This window comes from Tenrec ecaudatus, chromosome 7 (assembly GCF_050624435.1).
Source record: "Tenrec ecaudatus isolate mTenEca1 chromosome 7, mTenEca1.hap1, whole genome shotgun sequence".
Classification (NCBI taxonomy): domain Eukaryota; kingdom Metazoa; phylum Chordata; class Mammalia; order Afrosoricida; family Tenrecidae; genus Tenrec; species Tenrec ecaudatus.
Window position 1 is genome coordinate 13133803 of NC_134536.1, and position 22159 is coordinate 13155961.

Here is a 22159-nt window from a genome sequence, read left to right on the forward strand (position 1 = left end):
TGTGTGTGTGTGTGTGTGAGTTTGTGTACAGAAGAGTACACAAGAGTTCTAGTCTCAATCTTACACCTTTCAATGAATCCGAAGTTGTCAACAAATCAGAAAGTTGAAAAGAATATAAAAGACCCTTGAGACCCTCCCTGCTCAGATACTTGCAAGCTGCATTTCCTGGTAAAATCACAATGGTGTGCCTGTCTCCTCTCCGTAAAACGAAGACAGCCCCTATCTAGACACTGAAACACAGTGATGGGGGGAGTGGGAGGGAGAGCTGAGTGTGCGTTATTATAAAGTGGCTCACTTGTAACCAATGGTTGAATAAAAAATATAAACCAGGCATTTTTCATCATAGCAGACAATTGTTAATATAAACTAGAGGAGACATTTGCTACATAATCCATCCAACATTTCATCTGAAGGGGAAATGTTTTTGTATTAAGGAAAAAAATCCTTTCATCCACAACATTTTATCATATGCTCAAATATTTCAATACAATCAAACATCTTTTTTCTTTCAATCATAAGAGTACAGTGTCACCAATCCGCCCAGACAGGAAAGTGAGAAGTCTTAAGAAAAAAAAATCCACCTATTTTTTTCATCCATTTAAATAAAATAAAATTTTGTTTTGTTTGTTTTGGTTTTTTTTTACAAACCCTCATGTCGAGGGCTGACTTTCAATAGATCGCAGCGAGGGAGCTGCTCTGCTACGTACGAAACCCCGACCCAAAATGTTTTATTTTAAAAACAAAACACTATATGACTGAACTATTGAATTGTATATGTGTATTATGTGCCAAAACTGTTTTAATGAATTACTAAGTTTGAATTACGTATGAATTCTTACAAATTCATAAAGCTGTCACTGCCATGTAACAATAGTTCATCATTTACATCTGGCTAACGAAAATGTCCTTTAAACTGTATTTTATAATATTGGTTTAATTTCAGATTATCAGAGATTATATTTTAATTCAGAATATACAACTTAGTGCAATATAAAATTTAATGCAGATAGTCTTATTTTCTCCTTGCTAGAAAAATACAATCAGCTTCTTTAAGCAAGATGTCCTGTTGAGTCTCTTATTTTGAGTAGCAGACAGGCAATCTGGATGCAGGCAAAATGCTTACGCTGGCCAGAGTGGTGCAGGGACCCTGTACTTCAAAGTAAGGCCCAGAGTTCAGCATGCCCATCCAGCCTCAACATCTCTGTGGCAAGTTTGCTACACACAAGACTGATGAGAAGAAAGAATAGGGTCAAAAACCCAAGTTCCCTAAGCATACGGTCTTTGCTTATCTTATTTACCAGCATATTCCAGCCGATAGGAAAGTACAAGACCCAGGGTCAGTCAGGTCTTCATTAAGTACTGGTTAAATTAATGAAAGAAAGCCTTACACCATCTGGGCAAGGTACATAAAATTAAGTTGCTTAATTGTCTTAATAAAGAATGTAGCATGCATTAATTTAATACCTGTAATTCCACCTTTAAAGAAGAGGAACTGATCTATGTTCCTTTTGACTAAACTGAGTGAAGTCCAAGTCCTTAAGGTAGGTCTTGACTCCAGCAGGTACAGTCATACATTGACAGACTTTCCTCCAAGTTTAAAAACTGGGTGGATCAGCAACTCTTACATAAAACTGAATTAGAAGGATGAAGTAAATGTATAAAATCAAATCCAGAAAGAGCAAATAAGTTTACCATCAAAGCAGAGACAAAATTTACTCAGGTAAGAAATCACGGGCTATCGACACATGTTCCACTGTATTCAGTCTTCATAACTAATATTATCTCTACCACACTGTTCCTCTATAATCAGATTATCAATAATTGATTTTGGCTTCTTTTGTTTCCCTATTCCTAGAGAGCATGACAGTAATTTGTCACCTTATAGCTTGAAGAACTTACAACACAAGACAGATTTCATTCCCAACCATCAAAATAAGAGGTTTATAATTCACTCATATTAAATAGGTAGCTGTATTTCTTTGCATTTAATACAATAAAATCATAGTGAGCAGAATTTAAGTAAATGCAGCAAGAGTGTATATAAGGTTTATCATCATTAAGTACAATAATATTCCTTTTCACTTAACCTACTTTTTGTGAAGATATTCAATTTACACCCTACATGTTTCTTTAAGATTACTAATACAGTGTAAGCGACAAGCCCTATTCTGCTTCCCACATACTGTATATAAAAGCAAGCATTATTTCTCTACCAATTGTAAACCTAGCATTTTCCCAAAGGCCTGCCTTAGGTGGGTTATGGTCATCTTACTATGCTTCTTGTGTCCATGCTGCTGGAAAAGCAGTCTGTACAAGCAGGAGAGGAGGCACAATCCTGAGAGAGAGGAGCAGAGAAAGATGTTGAGAAAACAAATCCAGATACAAGGAGCTCAGTTAAGAGTTCAGGAGCTCAGCCTGCGCTCAAGGTCAAAGTTGATTACATTCTCTCATACCATTAGGACTCAGAGGTTGTCCAGTGTCAGCCAAGGTGGCCCTACGGAAAGGAGTCTGAGGTTGCGTGTACAATCCATAATGAGGTGAGTAATAAATTCTACTCCAGCTAAGTTATTTTGTGCCACTGAATCAATTCTGGCTAACAGCAACCCCGATAGGAAAGTTGATCTGCCCTGTAGGGTTTCTTAAGCGGTAAACTACAGGAGCAAATCACATGGAGCAGCTTATGGATATGAACTACTAACCTGGTTAGCAGTCAAAAACTAATCCAGTGCATCACCAGGGTCCTAAGCCAACTACACAGTTTCTTAAAAAGGTGTAAGTGGTCAAAAATGCATATTGGGGAGAATGAGGTCCCCCAAAATTAAATCAAAATTACTTTAATAAACATACTACTTTAGAACAATACTACTTTCAACATTCACCTTTGTTTGTCTTTCAAATTTCTTCTTGAATGATTAAAACTACAACACTCAAATATTGTAGGATCTCAAAGATCATTCTCATCAATCTCAATTATCCTTATATTCCACCTTGTGAAAATATGAGGGGGGAGGAATCAAAGCACCTTTTACAGTTATGTTAAGTTCTTAACTGGAAAAACAATACCAAAGAGGATCTGAAAACAGAGAGCTTAAATATACAACATAAAACTCAAATGACCTTCAAATTAAAGCAAAATTAATTTATATTTAAACTAGTCTACGGATCTTCCAACAAACAGGGACCCAAAGCAAAAAATGAAGCAGTCATATATTTGTACAAAGGAGAAAAACCACCAAGTCCAAAAGCATTAACTAACTTAGCCAAAGTTGTCCATCTACTTAGTGTATCCACTATCCATTAAAGAAATCTGTGTTTACCTATCTGATTGATAAAGCACTGGGTTATGTGTTAAAGTACATGTTATGTACTGGGGATATGAATCAATGAAAGTTAATGGCCACAGATTTCATGTACCTCAGTATGGTGAGATCAACACTAATACCAACTACTTGAAACTGCCGTGCCCACTAGAAGGGGCAGTACAGGACTGCTGTCAGTGGAACAGAGGACCAAACCAGTGGTTCACAGCCAGGGTTGACTATGCCACCCTATCCCTCACGAACATTTGGCTGTCATAATTAGGAATGAGGTACTGGCATCTAGTGGGTAGAGACCAGGGATGCTGCCACACAAAACACTCTCTGATGCACAGGGCAGTCCCTGCTGCAAATGCTTGTATAGAAATACTAGCAGTACTAACATAGGTTGAGAAATCCCAACTGAAACCCCAGGGTTGGTGAAGGAGTTCTTCCTTTGACACCAAGTGTGCTATGGCTTTAAGGGATCTTCACAAGGTAAAAACAACAAGCACTGCCTGTTTGACACAATTAACCAGAACCCCAAAGGAAGACAGGAGAGAAAGGTTCCCTGGTAGGTGAAAATCAAAGTAAACAGTGACATTTTAAAGCTGCTTTTACATAAACTGCCTTTCCTGAACCACTGACAGAAGAGGGATACCAAACAAAAAAAACCAATTTCACAGGCCTCTAGAATTCTTCCCTATCCACCCCACCCTTCTGCCCAGCTCCTGCCTGGGACCACCAGATAGGGTGGAAGAAGATTATAGAAGCCTTGTCCTGAGACAAGGGGCACACCTTGGCCACAATTATGCCAACAGAGGAGACTGCATATCACTTGTGATTTTAAACCAACTCTGGAAAGTCTAGTGCATCATCAACTCACTCAAAGACAGCAAGTCAATGTGACCCAATAGGAAACGGGAGACTGCTCCTTTGAGTTTCCAAGATTTGTAATTCTTCATAGAAGTAGAAGGTCCGATCTGTCCCCTTCAGATCAGCTAGTGTTTTTGAACTGCTGACCTTGTGGGCACAGCCCAACATATAACTACCAGGCCACCAGGGCTCCCAGAGCAGTTTAATGAGAAAGGATTCTAAGAACAAAAAGATACTAAGGAAGTGGGTGCCCTGATTAGGAGCCCTGGTGGCAGAGTCAGGCAAGCACTGCTAAGCAGTTGACAAGGACCACCACTAAGCATGAGAAAGACAGGCTGTCTGCTCCTGTAAGATTTACAGCCTCAGAAACCCTACAAAGGGTCCCCTTGGGTTGGAATCAACTCAGTGATGAGGGGTAGGGAGTGGATATGTTGGGGGATTTGTTTGTTTGTTTAAGGATGACTAAAGAAACTATAATGAACCAAAGTAAACATCTCATACCTGGTTCTAGATCTTCCCAAAGACCAAATGTGCCATAGTCAAAATGATTCCAACTCACAGTGGCCCTGGGACAGACCTGAACAGCCACACAGGGTTTCCGAAGTTCTAAATCTAACGGAGCAGGTGCTAGGTTAGAAGCTCAAATTTCCCATTTGAAATGGGCAGGGCTGGGAAAGCGGGGTAGGGGGTAGGGGTGGGCACCTCCTCAAACAGCAAGGAATCTAGTTACACAAAGAACCTAAAAACTCTGTTTTATGTTAAAGACTTACAATTAACTTTTTGAAGTATGTTAATACAACTTAAGCTTTTTTTTTTAAGTCCTTAAATATTTAAGGGAGAAAAATCCAACCTAGACATGTAAAACTCAAGTCCTGTAGTTACTTTGTGGTCTAAGGAGAACTAATGCATAAACCCAGCTTGATCACATGCTTCTCTAGGAGTTCCTGAATTAGTCGGTGCCCACACCCAATTGTCATTTTCTATAGGGATGGGCAAAAAAGAGAGTCTACTGGGATGCCCTGTAGACAGTGGTCCTTGGTGGGTAGAGAGTGGGGTGCTCACAATAATGGCTATATCCCAGCAGTCACAGGACTTTGCTCCCATTAAAGTAACTGTTTAGCCCAGGTGTCTCTTAGAGTCTATGTTTCAATTTGGACCCCACTTCTTTCAACCCTGCAGGACTGAACATAGTGGTCACAGAATTAACTCAAGCATAAAGAGACTTAACTGGAAATTGTTTTCTCCAGAAAATAGGCATTTACATACAAGTTCTTAGGCCTCAACCTCAATTTAATCCGTGATGATTAAGATGAATTCACCAGAAAGCTGATGGTGCCCGGCTATCAAAAGAGATAGTGAATGGGGTCTTAAAGGCTTGAAGATAAACAAGCGGCCATCTAGCTCAGAAGCAACAAAGTCCACATGGAAGAACACACCAGCCTGTGTGATTGAGTGGTCCCAAAGGGATCAGTTACCAGGCATCAAAGAACAAAAAATCATATCATTGACTGCACACCTCCATGATAGGATCGCTGAAGACAAATGGGTGCATAAGCAAATGTGAAGAAAGCTGATGGTGCCCTGCTATCAAAAGAGATAGTGTCTGGGGTCTTAAAGGCTTGAAGGTGAACAAGCGGCCATCAAGCTCAGAAGCAAAAAAGCCCACATGGAAGAAGCACACCGGCCAGTGCGATCACGAGGTGCCAAGGGACCAGGTATAAGGCATCATGCAAAAAAAAACAAAACGATATGTGTGTATGTATGTGTATATATATACCATATTAAATGAAGGGGGAAGTGCAGAGTGGAGACCCAAGGCCCAAGTGTCGGCCAATGGAGATCCCCTCATAGAGGCGTTTAGGAGAGGAGATGGGTTAATTAGGGTGCGAGGTAGTACCGATGAAGAACACAGCTTTCCCCCAGATCCTGGATGCTTCCTCCCCCCAACTACCATGATCCGAATTCTACCTTGCAGGCCTGGATAGGACAGAGGCTGTACACTGGTACATATGAGGGCTGGAGGTACAGGGAATCCAGGGTAGATGATACCTTCAGGACCAAGGGTGTGAGGGACGATGCTGGGAGAGTGGAGGGTGAGTGGGTTGGAAAGGGGGAACTGAGTACAAGGATCCACATGTGACCTCTTCCCTGGGAGAGGGACAGCAGAGAAGGGGGGAAGGGAGACTCCGGATAGGGCAAGATATGACAAAATAACGAGGTATAAATTACCAAGGGCACATGAGGGAAGGGGGAAAGGGGAGGGAGGGGAAAAAAAAAAGAGGACCTGATGCAAGGGGCTTAAGTGGAGAGCAAATGCCTTGAGAATGATTGGGGCAGGGAATGTATGGATGTGCTTTATACAATTGATGTATGTATATGTATGGATGGTGATAAGAGTTGTATGAGTCCCTAATAAAATGTAAAAAAAGAAAAGAGGAGAAAAAAATGATTAAGGCAAAGACTGTACAGTTGTGCTTTATACAATTGATGTATGTATATGTATGAACTGTGATAAGAATTGTATGAGCCCCTAATAAATTGTTAAAATTAAAAAAAAAAAGGATGAATTCACCAAAGAATTCCTCAACAATTAAAGGTTCTTCTAATAGGGATTTTTAAGTTAAGGTCAATGTACACAGAACTCGTTAAGAAGTTATGCCCTGGGGGTGTTTAAGACCAGGGACCACCTCTCATACATTGCCGGCCCAGGGTCAGCTCACAGATCACATTCTGTCCATGGTTTCCAGTTTCCAGATGATGAACTCACATCCGTAACTTAAAAATCTCTCTGGTGTGTTCATTCCTATTTTCAAGCCAATGTCATTTTTCAAATTATAAAAATGTAAGCATTTTATATTTCACATTTTAATGTGAAATACCAAATACAGTTACAAACATGCAATGATTACCTTTAGAGCTAAATTTTTCTGTCCTATAAATCAAATTCATGAAAGTTCTTGGTTATTTAATGCTTTAAGTCAAGCCAAGTGCCATCAAGTCAATTGTGACTCATAGCCACCCAACTAGGCAGAGTGGAAGTGTGCCCTAGGGTTTCTGGGACCGTGAATCTTTACAGGGGAGCTCTTTTGTCTCCTGCTGTGTAGTGACAGGAGGGTTCAAACTGCCGACCCTGCAGTTAGCTAGCAACCCCACACATAGCTCACTGTGCCATAAGGAATCCTTCCTTGATGCTTCAGAGACATCCTGAAATTGAGCACTGAGAGATGGGCTCAGCTCAAGGTAAATGTCATAAAAAGTCATTCACTGTAAGTGAACATTCTGAAACAGTATATTCTCTTAATTCTATAGCTCAGATTCCTTTTTGTACTTTGCAAAACGATTTAAAATCAAAGTATTAAACTATTTCCCACTATATGCGTATTTGCAAACATTTTCTCACTCTATCAACAAGCATTATAGAAATTCACAGAACTTATATTCAAAAATCAAAAAAGCTTAACAAGGTTATTTGTACTGTTTAAACCAAAAAATAAATCAGTCTTTGGAATCTTCACCAAAGGTCTATCCCCTCAACTGTGACTATTTTCCAATGCTGTTTCATAAGCCAAGCCCATCTTAATACAGGGCAGAGTTAAAACACAGTAATAAATAAAAGTAAAAGGTTTTCTTTAGTTCTATGACACCCCAAGGGATCATGGGAGTACTGCAAAGTCTTAAAAGGGGATTAGCTTCCATTTAAAGTTTCTGTGAAAATTAAATGAGAGCAAAGGTGAAACTTTGGGTTAGGCATGGATGTACTAGACCTGGTCTTTAATATCAATACTGAAACAATAAAGAGTGACATTCCCTTACTACTATGCCTGTGGTGGCTACATGTTTGTCTTCAGTCTGCATGTCTGCATGGTCAGCAGTTTGAAACCGCCATCAGGTCAGAGGGAGAAAGACTGGGCTTTCTACTCCTTACTGGCAGTGAGTTTATAACATCCCCTCCCTCTTGTTCCCAACTAGGAGGCTGAGTGCTATTCACTTGGAACAGAAGAGGGTTTCAATATGAAGGAGGAGGGAGGAGTAAGAGCACACAAATTGGGAACCTTTTGGACCAAAGAGAAGCACACTAATAAAAAGAGAGGGGCCAAATCATTGCACTATAAATTCGAATAAGGATTTTTTTAATAGTTATCAAATGTTAACAGTAATTGTATCAGTACTTGGTATATAGCAAACAAAAAAGCTACACAAACTGTTTTTTCACAGATGTAAAAGAAGTCACGGTTGGAAAAACCAGCACCGTTCAATATTGTTATCCTCTACATGGTACTGTTATTGTCAGCTGGACCCAAGTACCACAGCCCAACACTGAGCCACTGCCTGGTGCTATCCTTGCAGTCCATCACTACAGATAGTACTGTGCGGTGGAAATACATTTCAGAAATGGGGAGATCCACCCCAAACTATCAGCTCCCCTCTCAAGTCCGAGGTAATGTAGGAAAGGATTCCCAAGTCTATTGCTCTACTCATGTCTCAGGAAGCTGCAAAAAAATAAAATAAAATGTCGCGCCCGTTATTGAAGCATGCTCTCAAGCATTATGTCAGCACCCCTCTATTCACAGTGGGGCTGCTTCGCAGAAATGGCTTCTTTTCCAAGTTTCCCAAATGCTCATTCTTTAAAAAGTAAAATAAAATTAGAAACAAAGATGATAGTTTGTTTCAACGGCTTTTTAAAAAAGCGTCCCATGAGGATTATCACATCAATCCTTCTGGTGCTTTAGGAGGCAAATGTTTCCCCTATTGGTTAGCAGTCATACTATGGAATAAAGTGTCAGCACATCCACTTAAGTTCATGAAAAGTGTTGCTAATGTAGTTACAGTCACGTTTATGTAACCTTTGTCTAAGGCTGAAATGAAGGGCAAATCATTATGGCTGAGTCTAAATGCACATTTTGTTTAGTATCTGCATTTAGGTCCATTTAAGCTGGAGTTAGAAAGAAACAAAAAAGTTTCTTATAACCTGACTTCCACTAATGAACGGGGGGGGGGCACCTTTTCTCCCCCACCCCAATCTAGAGTTGGACATGGTAGGTGCGTGCATGCGCCCGGTTGATGCCTTTTCTCTGGGTTTCTGAGCAGCAGCCCTGCCCCTGCCCAGTGTCTTCCAGTCGTGATGCAGGAGCTCAGCGAGGGGAGCAGGATGCGAACAGAAGACACATCCCAAAAGCAATCCCCTGGATTCCCTACCACCAACTCAAGTCCCTGGTTGGCAGGTTACCCGGCCAACGACGTCCCAGTGATAAACACTGCGTGCAACGTGACCAAAGATGCCACCCTGTAGGGCCTCCGCGCCCCCAGCCTCCCTCCGGCGCCTCCTCCTGCGAGGCCCCCGGGGCGGGGAGCGGGGGGAGCGGTGCAGAGGGAGGCTGGGTCCCTCCCCACCTAGAAAGGGAGCACCGGGGTTGGGGGGGCCGTGCTGGGCGCCCGTGTGGACCCGCCAAATCCCGGGGGAGGACCCGCCGGGCCTTCAGTTCACCTCCGCAGCCCGTCCTCCGGCCGCCCCTCCCACCGCCCGCGGCCCTCCCCACTCCAGCGCCCGGCCCGGGGGAGGGGCGCCCCGGAGCATGGCCCCCTCCCCCATGCCGCCGCGCACCCCACTCGGAAGAGGCCCGCCGCCCGCGCCCACCCTGCCCGCGCCGACCAGGCCCCCGATGGGGGCGCGGGGGCCGCCTGCGATACCAACCTCGCTGTTGAAGGTTTTCACGGCCTCCATGTTGTCGCTGCGGAGGCCTGAGCCCGGCGGCGGAAGAGGCAGCGGCGACTGCACTGGGTGGGGAGTGCGCGACGCAGGCAGCGGCGCGGCCGCGACCAGGGGCGCCGGCGGACTGGCGGGCGCTGCGACCCCGGGACGGGGCGGGGGTGGGGCGCAGGCGGGGAAGGGCTCCCTCAGGGGCGGTGGGGCCCCGGCATGGCCGCTGGGGCGGGCCTTGCTCCGGTCTGGGGACTGGCGCTGCCGGGGCGGGTCGACGACAGGCGGGCGGGGGAGGGGCTGGGCCGCGGCGCCTCTCCGCCCCGCTCGGGCTCGGTTCTCCGCCCGCTAGCCTCGGCCCTGCACTCTCCACCCCCTGCCTCTCTTCCTCCAACAGGCTCCGGGTTCACCTCCCCGCCGTTCGGGCCGCAGGAACCAGCCGCGCACGGCAGAGACACAGGAGGAAGAGCTGGCAGCAGCAGCTGCGGCATCCAATATGGCGGCCACGAGTCGGGCCGCGCAGCTCGCAGCTCAGCGGCGCCCGCCAGCGCGCCCCCTGGCGGCCGGACCGCGCTAGCCCAGGGGCCGCGCGGAAACCATCGACGCGAGCGCCGGCCAGAGCGTCGCGCCCGGAGGCCCCGCTCCCGCGAGCCCGGGCCGCCTGCGCCGCGCGCTCTCCCGGCGCCTGCGGACACGGGAACGAGCCCGAGCCCTGCGCCGCGGCCTGAATGCGGACGCGCGGGCAACGACTGGGCCATTCCGCGGGGTGGGGCCGGGGAGTCCCCAGCCCGGGTCACGGGCTCCTTCGCAGGAGCTCGGTTCCGTGTGTTTTGGAATTTTACTGGTCAGTGGCCTAAAGGTTAGTGGCCAAAGAAAAGTTTCTAGTAGTCAACCTCGCTGGTAGCAGTGACCCAAACGTTCTCACGGGCGGTGTGGGCATGCAGCGTCTGCATCAGGGCCCCGGGGACCGGGAGGGCCCGGGCCGGGGTCAGTGCACCCCAGAGGCTGGAGCACCGGGAGCCCAGCGGGAGCACTGTCCGAGTCCAGCACGGTCACAAACAATGAGCACCGGAGTCTGCAGGCGGGAAAGGGCCCCTGGGACGCCCGCGCTGTGTAGTGCGTGCAAGGGAGGCCTTTTTAAAGGAGGATGGATTCTCGGGCGGATAGCAAGGGGCTTCAAAAAGTTTGTGGGGGAATGGGATTAAACCAAAAATATAAATAAAAGCTCACTGCTTTCGGTGGATTCCAACTCAAAGCGACCCAATAGGACAGGGTCCAGCTGTCCCTGTGGGTTTCACAGATTGTGAGTCTTTGTTTTTTTAAATCGTTTTATTAGGGGCTCATACAACTCTTATCACAAGCCATACATACATCAATTGTGTAAAGCACATCTGTACATTCATTGCCCCAGATTGTATTTAGAAGAATAGAAAACCCTGCCTTTTCCCACGAATTTTTTGAAGCTCGCCTCCAGTATTTCTAGATGAGAAAGATGGGTCTTTCTACTCCATAAAGAATAAATAGTGTCAGAAACCCACCTATCTCTATCCAGTAGCTCTATCCAGTCCTATAGGAGCACTCTGAGTTAGGGTCGACAGGATGGCGGTGAGTTTTAGGAAAAGATGATAGCAATACCAAATTGAAGGCCATCAATTGAATGGAAACTAGCAATAGTTTAGCCAAAAGGTTAAGGGCCTTCATTTATTGAAACTAAAAGAGAAGTCCTGGTCGCATGTAGTGGGTTGAACTGCTAGCCCAGAGGTCAGTAGTTTGAAACCAGCAGCCTCTGTGGGAGGAAGATGTAGTACTTTAAACCCAAACACAGCCCTCGTCTTGCTAAAACCCAGCTGCCAGTATCTCACTGCCATGGATGGAAGCCAACTCACGGTGACCCCTCCTTCCTCCCCGCCCCCAGTGGATTCCCAGAGGGGTTTTCAAGCTGAGGTTTAAACCATCCAATTTGGAACTTGTAGTTGAGCTACCAAAGGACTCCTGTGTGTCTCTCTAAACTGGGATTTGCTTCATTGACAGCTTTTTTTTTTAACATTTTATTAAGGGTGCTTACAGCTCTTGTAACAATCTATGCATCAATTGTATCGAGCATGGATTGTACATATGCTGCCATCATTATTTGCTATTGAGCCCTTTATGTCAATGACAGCTTTAACATGTGAACTGGTACTTAGTAAAAAAAACTAACCTTTTTATAGGAGCTTAAACTTCTACCTTCAAAGGATTTCAACTGCGGTGACGTTTTCCTTCTTTATAATCAAGTGCTGCTATAGCAGAAATACAAGCACATAGCTTTAACAAAAATATATATTCTCTCCATTTAGGAAGCTAGACCTCCAAATTCAAGGTGCCAGCTCTAGGGACAGGATTTCACAGTCTTCGGGTCCCGGGGAAGTTTCACGTATCATTTCAATATTTGTGTTCCTAACCCTGTGCTGTGGCATCAGCTCTTCCCCTGGGTCTGGGAGAGTCTCAGATCAGGAAGCCCCCGTTCATAGGATCCACTCTGTCCCTGGTGGAGAGGCCTCTCTTCTTGGTGGTACTGAAGTCTGTTGTCTGCTAGTTTGTCTAATCTGTTTTATATCTCAATGTAGATTGATTCAAAATACAACTGAAGTCACCAACTGTAGGACAGGGACATAATTTGAGTGAAGGATAAAGCTAAATAAAATAAAATAGAAAAGTGGTCAATATTTCCCAAAGTGGTGGTATTGGGATGATGGGGCATGAGGAGACAGGGGAGTGCAGAAGCAGATGCCTGTACCTTTTTCTGGTTTATGAGCGAAAGCACAAAAGTAGTTTCCTTGCCAAAGAGATGCTCAGTAGTTTATTGTGTTTTATTTTCCTGAAAAAGGAGCAGTAGCCCAAGCACGTTTGGGAACATAGGCGTTACATAATGGATGCTAGGATTCCAGTCCTAGGACACTAGTAGCAGAAGAGTAGACGAGAGGCATACATCGAGTCCCACCAGATTTATAGCCTCAGCCACCCACGTGCTCACCAACTTGGAATCGCCTCAGTGACCATGAGCTTAGTTTTTTGAGTGAGATGAGTTGGCAGTGGGTTTTTTGGAAAAGTCCAAATCCCAGCCGAACAATTTAGATGACCATAGTAAAGGCCATAGATGCAAAACCAACGGCTTGCATCTCAATGGAGTAATACTGAAAACAGCCTCCCTTCAAGCCCGTCAGGGTTGCCTTTGTCGCCCCTCTCAATTAATATGTTCCCTGAAGTCTTAGCCAGAGCCTTAAGACAGCAAAAAGATCTTAGAGGCGCCAAATTGGCACAGAAGAAACAAAAACTATTTGCAGATGATTTAATCCTATATGTAGAAAACACCAAAGATTCCATTTACAAATTGTTGGAACTAATGGGAAAAGGCAGCAGGCTATAAGATCAACATACAACAATCAGCTGGCTTCTTGTATATTGAAGCAGGGGACTCCAAAGAGAAAATGAGAAGAGCAATGCCCTTGTAGTCGCCCAAAGGAACAGTAGTGCTTGGGAATACATTGTACCAGAAGCCAAAAGACACGGACACCAATGAAAGTATGTCCCATGCTCGTGAACAGGAAGACAGTATAATGTCAATGTTACAGAGAGCACTATAAATTCAATGCAATTCTGGTTCAAATCCTAGCACAATTCTTCAAAGAAATGGAAAAACTAAAATACTTTATATGGACAGGAAAGAAACTAAGGATGACAAAACATGATTTTAAGAAAAACAGAAGCCAAATAGGAGGCCTTTCACTCCCAAATTTCAACAGCCATGATAATGAAAATAACTTGGTACTGGTACAACGACTGATACACAGACAAATTTATTAGAACAGAGAACCCAGAAAAACAACCAAATACCTAAAGATACCTGATTTTTATAAAAGATAAACATTTAAGGAAGAAATAGCTTTTATTTATTTTTGAAGTCATTTTATTGGGGGCTTTTAGAGTTCTTATAACAATTACATCTATTGTGTCAAGCACATTTGTACATATGTTGCCATAAATCATTTCAAAACCATTTGTATTTGAGTCCTTAGTATCGACTCCTCATTTTTTTCCCTCATGAGCCCTTGATAATTCGTTATTATTTTGTCATGGCTTACACTGACCACTGTGTCTCCTCACACACTTATCTGTTGTCCATCCACCAGGGAGAGATGTTATCTATAGATCATTATGATCGGTTCCCTCTTCCCCCACCTTACCCTCCTGGTATTGCTACTCTCATTACTGATCCTGAGGGTTTATCTGTCCTGAATTCCCTATGTTTCCATCTCTTACCTGTACTGGTGTACATGCTCTGGCTTAGCTGGATTTGTAAGGTTGAATTGGGGTCATGAGGGGGTGGGATGGAAGCATTAAAAAAAAACCTAGAAGGAAGTTGTGTTTTGTTGGTGCTATACTGTACCCTGACTGGCTTGTCTCTTCCTTGTGACGCTTCTGTGAGGGGGTGTCCAATTGTCTATAGATGGGCTTTGGGTCTCCACTCTGCCCTCCCCCTCATTCACATCGATATGATTGTTTGTTCTGAGTCTCTGATGCCTGATACCTGATCCCATCGACACCTCATGATCACACAGGCTGTTGTGCTTCTTCCATGTGGCCTTTGTTGCTTCTAAGCTAAATAGCTTCTTATTTATCACCATAAAGACCCATACCTCACGCCATGTACAAAAAGGAGCACAAGATGGCTTAAAGAGCTAAGTATAAATCCTAGAACCATAAGGATTCTCAATAAAAACGTAAGGACCAACTGGAATACAAGGCATAAATATACTACCAATCATAGTGAAAAACACCACACTACAGAGACAAACTACAGAACTGTGATCTGCTAAAAATACATAATTTAAATGGACCAAAAGAGTAAAATGAGAACCCATGGACAGGGGGAGAATATTTAGCAATGGCATAGCAGATAAGGGCTAATTTTAAAAGTCTGTAGGAAACTACAACACCTTAAGAAAGATAGAAATAACCCAGTCAGAAAAATGGGCACAAGACATGAACAGACAATTTACTAAAGATGACGTCCAGATGACAAGAATCATGAAATGTTCACATTTATTAGCCAAAAGAAATACAAGTGAAAGCAACAATGAGGTGCCAAGCCACAAGACGTACCTCACACCAACACTCGAAGCAAAATTTAAAAAAATAATAAATGGCGGGGAGGATGTGGAGAGCTTGGAACACCGATGCATTGCTAGTGGGTTTGCAAAATTATACAAAATACCATGGCAAACAGTATCTCACTTGCTTAAGCAAATACAAATACCTTATGATCCTTCAATCTCTCTACTTGGTATGCACCCTAAAGAAATAACACAAACTGACATGTGTACACCCATGTTTATTGCAGAAATTTCTTTCTTAGGAAAAAACATGGAAACAATCAAACCTCCATCTATAGAGGGATAGATAAACTAATACTTATGTGGTAGTCACCTAATCTGGTGTCAATTTAAGGATTAAGAGTCTAGGCTGTCAATCTGGAGATAGCCGATGAGACTTGTGTGTGGGCATGGCCTTCTGAGTTTTCTGGGTAATCTGGTACTTCCTCCCTGGAGGTGGAAGACACCTTTCCTCTGCTACTCCCTGGGAGACATTGCAGAAGACAAACCACATGGACACAGCCTTGGAAGCCGGAGAAGCCACAGAGAGACAGACCCCTGCCAGCACTGAGATGCTTACAACGCTGCTGGACCCAAAGACTGGCTTGTGATTGTCCTGCATTTGGCTTCACTGCATATGTTTTGTGAGTCTGAAGAGGACTTTATAGATTGGTATCGGGCATATGGGCTAATATCAGACTTATGGCCTTGGACTGGACTGAACTGGCATGTTTTCTCGATGTTCAATTTCTCTTGTGTATAAGTCTCTTTCTTATGTGTGTCCATGGATTTGTTTCTCTTGTCTACCCAGACTAACAACACACAATGGAATAGTATGTGTCCTTAAAAAACAATTGAGTCTGTCAAAGATCTCATGACATGGAAAAAAAGTGGAGAGGACATTACTGTCAGCAAAATTAGTTGATCTTGTGACACCATTATTGTAAAGGAAGAAAAGGAGAAAAATTGTTTTCACACCAGACGTAAATACTCTGAAATCTACAAAGAGGCCTGAGCCAGCAGGAAGCAGGAGAGGGAAGGGACAAGATGGTATGGCGAGACAGTGGATGGGAAAAGGAAAGATAAGGAATAAAAAAGCCACGCGATGATAGTATTTAACTGGGATACTGTCTGTCTTGATGTGTTGAGCATGCAAGGACACACAGTGTGCCTCTCTTTTAGTTGTAGTTCACAAATAAAAGGGAGAAAGAAGAACGCTTGACATTAGCTCTAAGCTTGAAAGCAATCCTTTGTTCTCAGGTCAACAAGGCAGCAGCCTGCCCTCAGGGCCCTGGTTGGTAGCCAGGCTCCCTTGACCCTGGGTGGATATGCTTTGCCTTAAAAAGCTATTGGCCCCATCCTTTGTTCCTAGCCCCATAGGACAGTAAAGTAACTCTGGGACCTCTGCTTGGAGTGCCTGCCTGCATTCTACCAATCTTACAGGAGCAACTCCACCCCTTTGACCACCAAGTACCATTCTTCAGCAACTTGGAATGGCATCTCTGTTGCCTCAGTTTGGGGGAAGAGATATGGCCCCACGCTCCTGCTCCTAGTGAGCTGCAACTCACTCTCTGGAACAGAACTAACAAAGAGCCAACTCTTGGAAACCTAGGAGACTGTGACTCCACACTGAAAACTTAGAGTTTATGGCCCTACTCTGAGGGAAAGCAGTTCTGCTTCCAGTGCTTCATGTCTCTTCAGCTTCTATTTATTAATTCCTTTGCCTTTTGGTCCCTGAGATAGTTAGTTTATTGTGCCAACCTGGCCGATAAACACATGTGGGATTAATTGAAGGGCAGAGAGCTAAATGGCTCGGTAAACCTCGCCTTTCTTGTCTCTTGCTCTTTGATCATCAGACCAGTGTGCGGCTATCTTGCTTGTTCTGTGCCTCAATTTGCAAACTACACTACCTGTGGGACACCTAACCCGTGGACTGTGTCGTTGTAATTTGAGGTTCCTTCAAGACCTGCTTCGCCACAACATTGGAATTTACATTTCTTGAGCTGGGGACTGTTGGACCCTGTCATCTGGCTGACTGTTGGTGACCTGCCTTGCTGTTTGCTACCTGTGCCTGGATAGCCTGCATTGCTCTACAGAGGACTATCTGGCGGCCCTCAAGACTTGAAGGACTGCCAGTGTCTCACAGCTGTCTCACAGGAGTGAGTTGCACTGAGCCATTTGTACTGCTTTATAATTTAACTTTTATTTCTTATGATATATATCTCTGTATAAATATATGTAAAATTATTAGCATTCAGGTTTTGTTTCTCTAGAGAACCCTGTCTAACACAGTCCCTCCAATCTTTTGGGCCTAACCAACCCTTGCCTTGCTCAGTGTATTAGGCTGGGTTGTCTAGAGAAACAAAACCAGTGACATTCATATATGTATAAGAAACAACTTTATATCAAGAACATTTCCCAACCCATGCTAACTCAAGTCAACATGGGTTCCATGTTAGCTGGAGCCCTCATCAGACTCGTGGAGCTGCAGGCCAGTGATGCAGAAAGGCACAGCAGGAAACGGAACGCACAGGCTTGTAGGTGCATAGTCATGTGGATCCAAGGTCAGTGGAAACAGCAGGGTGCAGACAGCTCAAAGGTTAGCTGCCAGGGTCAGTGGCCCATATGGCACTGCCCCTGGCATTCCAGAGTCCCAGCAAGAAGGAAAGTAGATCATACAGGCTGTGCTTCTTCCATGTGAGTTTGTTGCTTCTCAGCTAGATGGCCACTTGTTTCTCTTCAACCCTTTGAAGCCCCAGATGCTGTATCTTTTGATAGTTGGGCACCATCAGCTTTCTTTACCACATTTGCTTATGAACCCGCTTTGTCTTCAGTGATCATCTCAGGAAGGTGAGCAGTTTGAGTGGAAACTCAATGTCCATCTGCCACCTTAATAATAAACCTATAAATAGATGCACATAGATCTATTTCCCCATTATCATATATAAATATATTTACATATGTACATGCCTGTATTTAGACCTCTATAAATGCCCTTTGGCTCCTAGTTCTTTCCTCTCTTTCCTTTTACTTTCCTCTTGTCCAACTATCATGCTCAGCCTTCATTTGGGTTTCAGTAATTCAGTTACCTTGCCCTTGTTCAAGCCCTACCAGGTCTCCTACACCCTCCTTGCCATCAATTTGGGATCATTTGTTGTTCCCTTGTCCCTGAGTTTGTTAACACCCACTTCTTTCCCCCCCACCCCCCCCACCCCCGTCTCCCATGTCCACCCCCCCAACCATCGGTCCATTGTTTTCTCCTCCAAATTGTTTATCCCGCCTATCTTATCTAGATAGACCCACAGAGATAATAATATGCACAGAAAACAAGACAGAGCAAAACAAAGCAACAAAACAACAACAATGAAAAACCAATGACAAAAGAAAATCCTGTAAATAGTTGAAGGTCTGTTTGTTGACATTTAGGAGTGTTTTCCAGTCTAGTCTGATGGGGTGCCAAGCCCTAGCCCCAAAATCTATTTTTTGTATTCCTTCAGTATTTCATTGCTCTGCTCCCCTTGCTGTTCTGTTGCTTGCCCTTAGTGTCTTGCCTCAGTGTGGTGGGGTCAGATTGGGTGCAATTCCCACACTGTGTCTCCAGTGTTGCCTTCCGTAGGGCTATGGGTCAATGAGGGATGTCATATCTCGTAGTGGGGCCAGCCACATGGTCCTCTCTGAGCATTGGCTGCTCTGAGCAGGGATGTCGATGGGATCAGGTATTAGGCATCAAAGAACAAAAAATCATATCATTGTGAATGAAGGGGGAGTGAGGAGTGAAGACCTAAAGCCCGTCTTTAGGCAACTGGAGATCCCCTTATAGAAGGGTCATAGGGAGGAGACCAGCCAGTCAGGGTGCAGTATAGCAACAATGAAACATACAACTTTCCTCTAATTTTTTAATGCTTCTTCCCTCCTGCCCCTTCCTACTATCATGATCCCAATTCTACCTTAAAAATCCGGCTAGACCAGAGCATGTACACCAGTACAGATAAAGAGCTGGAAACACAGAGAATCCAGGACAGATAAACCCCTCAGTGTAGTGTTACCAGAAGAGGAAGGGGAAGGTGGGGTAGAAAGGGGGAACCGATGACAGGATCTATATATAACCGCCTCCCTGGGGGGCAGACAACAGAAAAGTGGGTGAAGCGAGACATCAGGCAGTGTAAGACATTACAAAATAATAATAATTTATAAAGTATCAAGGGTTCGGGAGGGAGGGGGGAATGAGGAGCTGATACCAAGGACTCAAGTAAAAAGAAAATGTTTTGAGAATGATGATGGCAACAGATGTACAAATGTGCTTGACACAATGGATGGATGTATGGATTGTGATAAGAGTTGTATGAGCCCCCAATAAAATGATTTTAAATGCTTATGCATCAATAAAAAAACAGTGGTGACTCTCTTTAAAAAAATAAAAGGGTAGAGGACAAGAGAGAAGTTCTCATGTCTCTCTTATCAGAAGGCATCGTCAGGCTGTGACTTGATGGTCGAGTTAGACTCCACCCTACACTTTCAATAGGTGCAAGTTGACATAAAATCTAACGGCCACACTGGGTAAATGTTACAAAGTAACTTGTTCTACTGCTAAGTGCCCAGAGGTACCTTACTTCACCAGTATGCCTTTGCCTGCAGGTGCTCAGCGCTCTCTCGGTGGGCCAGAAAATGTCGCTCCTTGGGCACATACCCAGAGGTAACCCACTCCACCAGGAAACACTGCCAAAGGCACTCAGCTCGCTCGCTCGCTCTCTCTGTGTAGCTTGGCTCCCACGCCATCTTGCTCCAGTCTCCTAGTTCTATTCCTGCTGTTTTCCTTCCGCACCATTTCCAGTGTTACAGCTCTCCTCACTTCCTTCTCATCCCTCAGCAGAATTCCTTTGACCTCTGGAATACCACTGGTGGTCTCTTAAAGGTACTCTAAGCTTTTACTATGAGGAATTGTAAAGCTCTCTTGGACTCTGTTTGTGACATTGGAGGGTACAAAAGAGAACCCACATGGTGGGATACAGACAGATAATTCCCCAGGTTGTCTCCCCGTATTATATGCCAAACCTAAGGTGCTGCTTGCTGACGCATAGTCAATGTCTATGCAATTGGAGGTCAGCTGCGTAAAGGCTATCTCCCTGAGGGTTATCAACCATCTAGAGCAGTCAGACCCTATAGTGGCTCTCCCCTGAAGGAGAGCCCAAAGACAGAGTTAAGCCAACTCAAGGGGGACCAAGGTTAGACTGTCATCTTGAATCTAGGGTGCGCCCATCTTGTCCCATGTGCACCCCTTCCTGTTATCATGCAATTAGGGGGGCTTTCACACTCCCTAAGTGTATACAAGCTATGATTGCAAATATATTCCCGGCTCTCCGCATGGACCTGGCTGCCGAGATCATGGCCGTCCAGGAGGTGAGCAATTACATGCTTTATCTCATCTGATGTATCTTTAATTTTACCCATCAATTACATAACCACCCCTTGGACCCATTTGATTGTGGGGGCTGGTCCCCCACACCAAATCTAAAATATAATTTAAGGAGACGCTCTATTAAGTCTGAAAACAGGACAAAGACACATCACCTGGATAAGGAAGACTAGCATGAGGTCACAGTGGTGTCCCAGCTTTTGCAGAGATTCAGAGATTCAGATTCAAAGACATCGTAGGAGGGAAAAAACTGGTCCAATGGCATGATTGGCAGCAGATCAATACAACACAGTAACAGGTTACAGAGAGCAGAAGCCAGAATGAGACCATGATTGGAACATACATGGTATGTTACATAGAAGAGCTTCTAAGATTAGTAGAGGGCCTTCCAATCAAGGCAGTCAGGGAATGACTTGTAACCATGCCACCCAGGAATAGCAGTCTGTCAAGGACATACCAGGCAAGCTCAAGCCCATAAGGAGATTGCTCCTTCATGGGCTGGTGGGAGTGGGTCTGAGGGTCACTCACTCACTACCTACCTTCCATTGCTTCGGTGGGTTTCTGAGACTGTGACCCTATGGGAGTGGAAAGCTCTATCTTTCTCCAGCAGAACTGTCGAGGATTTAGAACTGCTACCTTGTGAATCAGAGCCTAACTCGTAACCACTGCGGTATTAGGGCTCCTTGGGCGTAGAGTAGAGGTGATCCACCTTCCAATGCGGCCACTCCACTTTTTCCTCTGAGGGCAAAATTCCACCCATTTCCTGGTTTGTCAGAAATAATTCAGTGGAAGGTTAATCCACGTGGGCAAACCTATTCCCAACAGAATTAAACACTGTATGGGCCTGGGCAATCCTCACAATTGTTCCTACACTTGATCCTGTTGTTGCAGCCACTGTGTCAATCCATCTCATTGAGGGCCTTCCTCTTTTTCACTGCCCCTTTATTTTACCAAGCACCATGTCCTTCTCCAGAGATCTGTCTCTCCTGACAACATGTCCAAAGCATGGTGGCAGCCGTACTTCCTCCCAGATAGATCCTTTTAACAGTCCATGGTGATTTGAATACTCTTCTCCTATACCACAACTCAAATGCATCACTTCTTCTTTGGTCTTCCTTATTCAATGTCCAACTTTTGCATGCATGTGAGGTGGTTGAAAATACCATGGCTTGGGTCAGGTGCACCATAGTCCTCAAAGGAACCTCTCTGCTTTTCAAAACTCTAAAGAAGTCTCGTGCTGCAGATTTACCCAAGGCAATGCACCATTTGATCTCTTGATTGTTGCTTCAATGAGCATTGACTGTGGATCTAAACAAGACTAAAACTTCATGCCATTCTGCAACCAAATCCTTAGCTTTTAAACTGTAATACATTACCCAATTTCAAAACCATTTCCGTAATTTAGGTTATCTACTAGCACAACCATCAAGAAAGTGGCAGTCTTGTGAATGAGGGGGAGTGCAGAGTGGGGACACAAAGCCCATCTGTAGGCAGCTGGACATCTCCTTACGGAAGGGTCGTGGGGAGGAGCTGGACCAGTCAGGATGTAGTGTAGCAACGATGAAACATACAACTTTCCTCTAGTTCCTAAATGCTTCCTCTCCACCCACTATCATGATCCAAATTCTACCTTACAAATCTGGTTAGACCAGAGGATGTACACTGGTACAGATAGGAAGTGGAAACCCAGGGAATCCAGGCCAGATGATCCCTTCAGGACCAGTGGTGAGAGTGGCCGTATCAG

At 44.5% G+C, this 22159-nt stretch overlaps 1 protein-coding gene across 2 annotated transcripts in view; it reads right to left on the reverse strand.

The window, feature by feature from the left end:
• Positions 1 to 10070, reverse strand: part of SCAF8 (SR-related CTD associated factor 8) — a 100977-nt gene extending 90907 nt beyond the window's left edge. Inside the window, exons 1-2 of one of the 2 annotated variants that reach the window (XM_075554344.1) lie at positions 9865 to 10070; positions 2273 to 2335 (exon numbers count right to left, since the gene is read on the reverse strand). In XM_075554344.1, coding sequence (XP_075410459.1) covers positions 2273 to 2335; positions 9865 to 9894 — 93 coding nt within the window. In that variant the 5' untranslated portion in view covers positions 9895 to 10070. The remainder of the gene's footprint in view (positions 1 to 2272; positions 2336 to 9864) is intronic. The other variant, XM_075554345.1, reaches the window with a different exon arrangement.
• Positions 10071 to 22159: the final 12089 nt, after the last annotated feature.